Source organism: Octopus bimaculoides, chromosome 25, assembly GCF_001194135.2.
Source record: "Octopus bimaculoides isolate UCB-OBI-ISO-001 chromosome 25, ASM119413v2, whole genome shotgun sequence".
NCBI classification, from domain to species: domain Eukaryota; kingdom Metazoa; phylum Mollusca; class Cephalopoda; order Octopoda; family Octopodidae; genus Octopus; species Octopus bimaculoides.
In genome coordinates this window covers 2647268-2650200 of record NC_069005.1, presented here as the reverse complement: position 1 = coordinate 2650200, position 2933 = coordinate 2647268, and the positions used below count along the sequence as shown (strand labels likewise).

Below are 2933 nucleotides of genomic sequence, written 5' to 3'. Positions count from 1 at the left end.
AGAGAGAGAGAGAGAGAGAGAGAGAGAGAGAGAGAGAGAGAGAGAGACTTGAACAGATACTTGAACAATACTTTAAAAGGTATAAATTTGCTTGTTTGCCATTGCAGCCTCGCGCAAGGCATGTCCAACTTCTTATAAGCTGTGATTGTAAGAGGAGTAGAGAAAAATGCTAGGTCTACATCATTTGCATAAGGTAACCATTACGGGATCCAAGTCAGTATAATTTGCATAATTTAAACTTTACTGAATCCAGGTCAGTATATGTTTGTGTAAGGTACCACTTAAAGAAGCCATAAATACTCCAATCAATATGTATTAAAAAACGTATTCATTAATAAACTGTGGTCATCTTCTTTTACATACGGTACGCTTATTGGATCGAAGGCCATATTTTTTGCATAAGGTACCCATTAGTGAATCCAGATGTTTTGCAGGTTCTGTAACACAAGCTGTAACGTTCTGTAACATGCAGGTTCTGTAAGACAAACGATTGCAATAATTAACACAAAACACTTGTGTTGCATAATTACGCTTTATTTACATGTGTGAACATAATATGGCGCCAATCACAAGGAATAATATTCTTCGCAAGCTGACCTGTAAAGAGAACGGAAATCTGTTTATCCACACATAGATATTCATGAGATAGTACATGTTTTTCCAAATAATTCTTTTTTTCTATACACGAATTAACATACAGAATTTTGCTAACCGAATTCAGCCACGGAATATAATGATGAGAGTTTGATGTAAATTTTACTATATACTATGCAGTATCTGATTGAATATGCATTATTGAAGTTCAATACAATATTATTTAAGCATGGTTAATATAGATGTAACTGCATATGCTGTTGCTCTTAAATCTGAATTGATATGATTATATCTCTTTGACAAGTCACTGTAGTTACGGGTTAATAATGACATTGCACCAGCCATATAACAATTCTAAGGAATTTTATATTATAATGAATACTTTGCATTAAATAATGGTTTCAAATTTTGCCACAAAGGAAGCAGTTTGAGGGAAGAGGACTAGTCGATTACACAGACTCCAGTACGCAACTGGTACTAATATTTATCGACTCCGAAAAGAGGAAAGTCAAAGTCGACCTCGGCGGAATGTGAACTCATAACATATCGACGGGCGGAATAACACTATGCATTTCGTCCATCGCGCTAACGAATCTGCCAGTTCGCCGCCCGACAATACATTAAATAATAGAAGTCCGACGATTATATTAAAGTTTCAAAAGTATATACATTAAGTATGATACATAGAAGGCTATTTTAGTTTAATAAACTTTCAATCGCTCATTACTACTACCTTTGATATCGTATATCATTGTAATACTGCGGCCAATGCTCATTCTATCTGGAACAAATTCCAGTTGAATTTTAATTCAATTGAATTATATCTGCTCTGACATTACAATAGCGTACATGTATTGTTGAAGTGGGGAAGTGTTACATTCACTGTGTCGTTGGTGATAATTCGGTTTGTCGTTGCATTATTCACGACACAATATAATTGCGTAAATCAATGTTGCAGGAGTAATAGATACTCAATACTGATATTTTACAAATGGATTACTTACCTCGTTTCGGTTACTCTTGTTGAATCTCTGGAAATAAACAATTAAGATATTGGAAATGATGAATTACACTTCTATTGCATCTTAATAATTATTCACACATAAATTACAGAATCATCAATTAATTTCGAACTTCATAATAGCAAACTCAATTTAAATGAAGACAAGTTGCAAGCCATTACGCACTTATGTCGTAATGAAAATCTTCTTTAAGAAATGAAACCGGTTTTAAAATTATGTACATTGAATCAAGTTGTAAGGATAAAATTTGGAGAATTTATAAACGTATTTTGAAATTATTTGAATGTAAAAGTAAACTTTGGAATAGATTCATTGACGTATAAAACGAAATACGCATTGTCTTCGTCGTGTGAAATATGTATGTATGTATACGTGCAGATTTGTTTTGTTTTATGTATGCCTTTTCATGCATATAGCTACGTATCTAGACATGCTCATATGTACTTAAATTACAAACTTCCAAAAAGTTTTACAGATTTGTACAGTTCCAGTGATGGATTTGATCTGTAGTCTTCGAATCAGTTTTTCTCCTTTCTCCAAAAGATTGGTATATGTATATATGTATGCATGTACTATGTATCACGTACGTATGTATTTATGCATGTATGTAAGTATGTATGTATATATCTATGTATATACATATGTACATTTTCATATATAACGTTGACCACTAACGTGGACATCCAATGTTCTTGAAATAGATCACATCTTGTGTCTATTAAGACCTAAATTGTTCTCAACATGAAATATAGCGGAATACCAAAACGTAAACGGGCAAGACATTTAAAATCACCCCAAAAAAATCATTATTAAACAGGGATCGGTTTCAAAATTAACAATCTTACCGACTGCCTATTTCTCTTCAGCCTGATTTGTAATGTAACCATAATCCTCAGAACCCTATACAAAGTTGTCCACCGCCATAGGTGCGCGTGTATATGGTTCTGCTAATTACAGCTTAATGATAAAATTCAAAAGTCTTCGTTTTGGCGCGCTAATTCCAGGAATATGTCTGCAGAAAATATTTACTGCGTCGCATATATCCAGTATGAGAACTCGGTAATGGTTAATATATTAAAAAATAGGGTAAAAAATCATATATTAATTAATATCGATTAATTACCAGGAAGCTAGCACATTTAAAGAATCAAAGAGATTCAGAAACAGTATCTGCAATCTCAGGGGATTAAAGTACATTTTTATATATGACGTTGACCACTAACGTGGACATTCAATGTGCTAGAAATAGATCACATCTTGTGTCTATTAAGACCTAAATTGTTCTCAACATGAAATATAGCGGAATACCAAAACGTA

The 2933-nt window shown here is 33.1% G+C and overlaps 1 protein-coding gene across 1 annotated transcript in view; it reads right to left on the bottom strand.

Annotated features, from left to right (window-relative positions):
* Positions 1 to 537: 537 nt before the first annotated feature.
* The window catches only part of LOC106875678 (uncharacterized), a 14143-nt gene continuing 11747 nt past the window's right edge, over positions 538 to 2933 (bottom strand). The window contains exons 5-6 of the mRNA XM_014923918.2: positions 1599 to 1625; positions 538 to 597 (exon numbers count right to left, since the gene is read on the bottom strand). Of these exons, the coding sequence (XP_014779404.1) occupies positions 538 to 597; positions 1599 to 1625 (87 nt within the window). The remainder of the gene's footprint in view (positions 598 to 1598; positions 1626 to 2933) is intronic.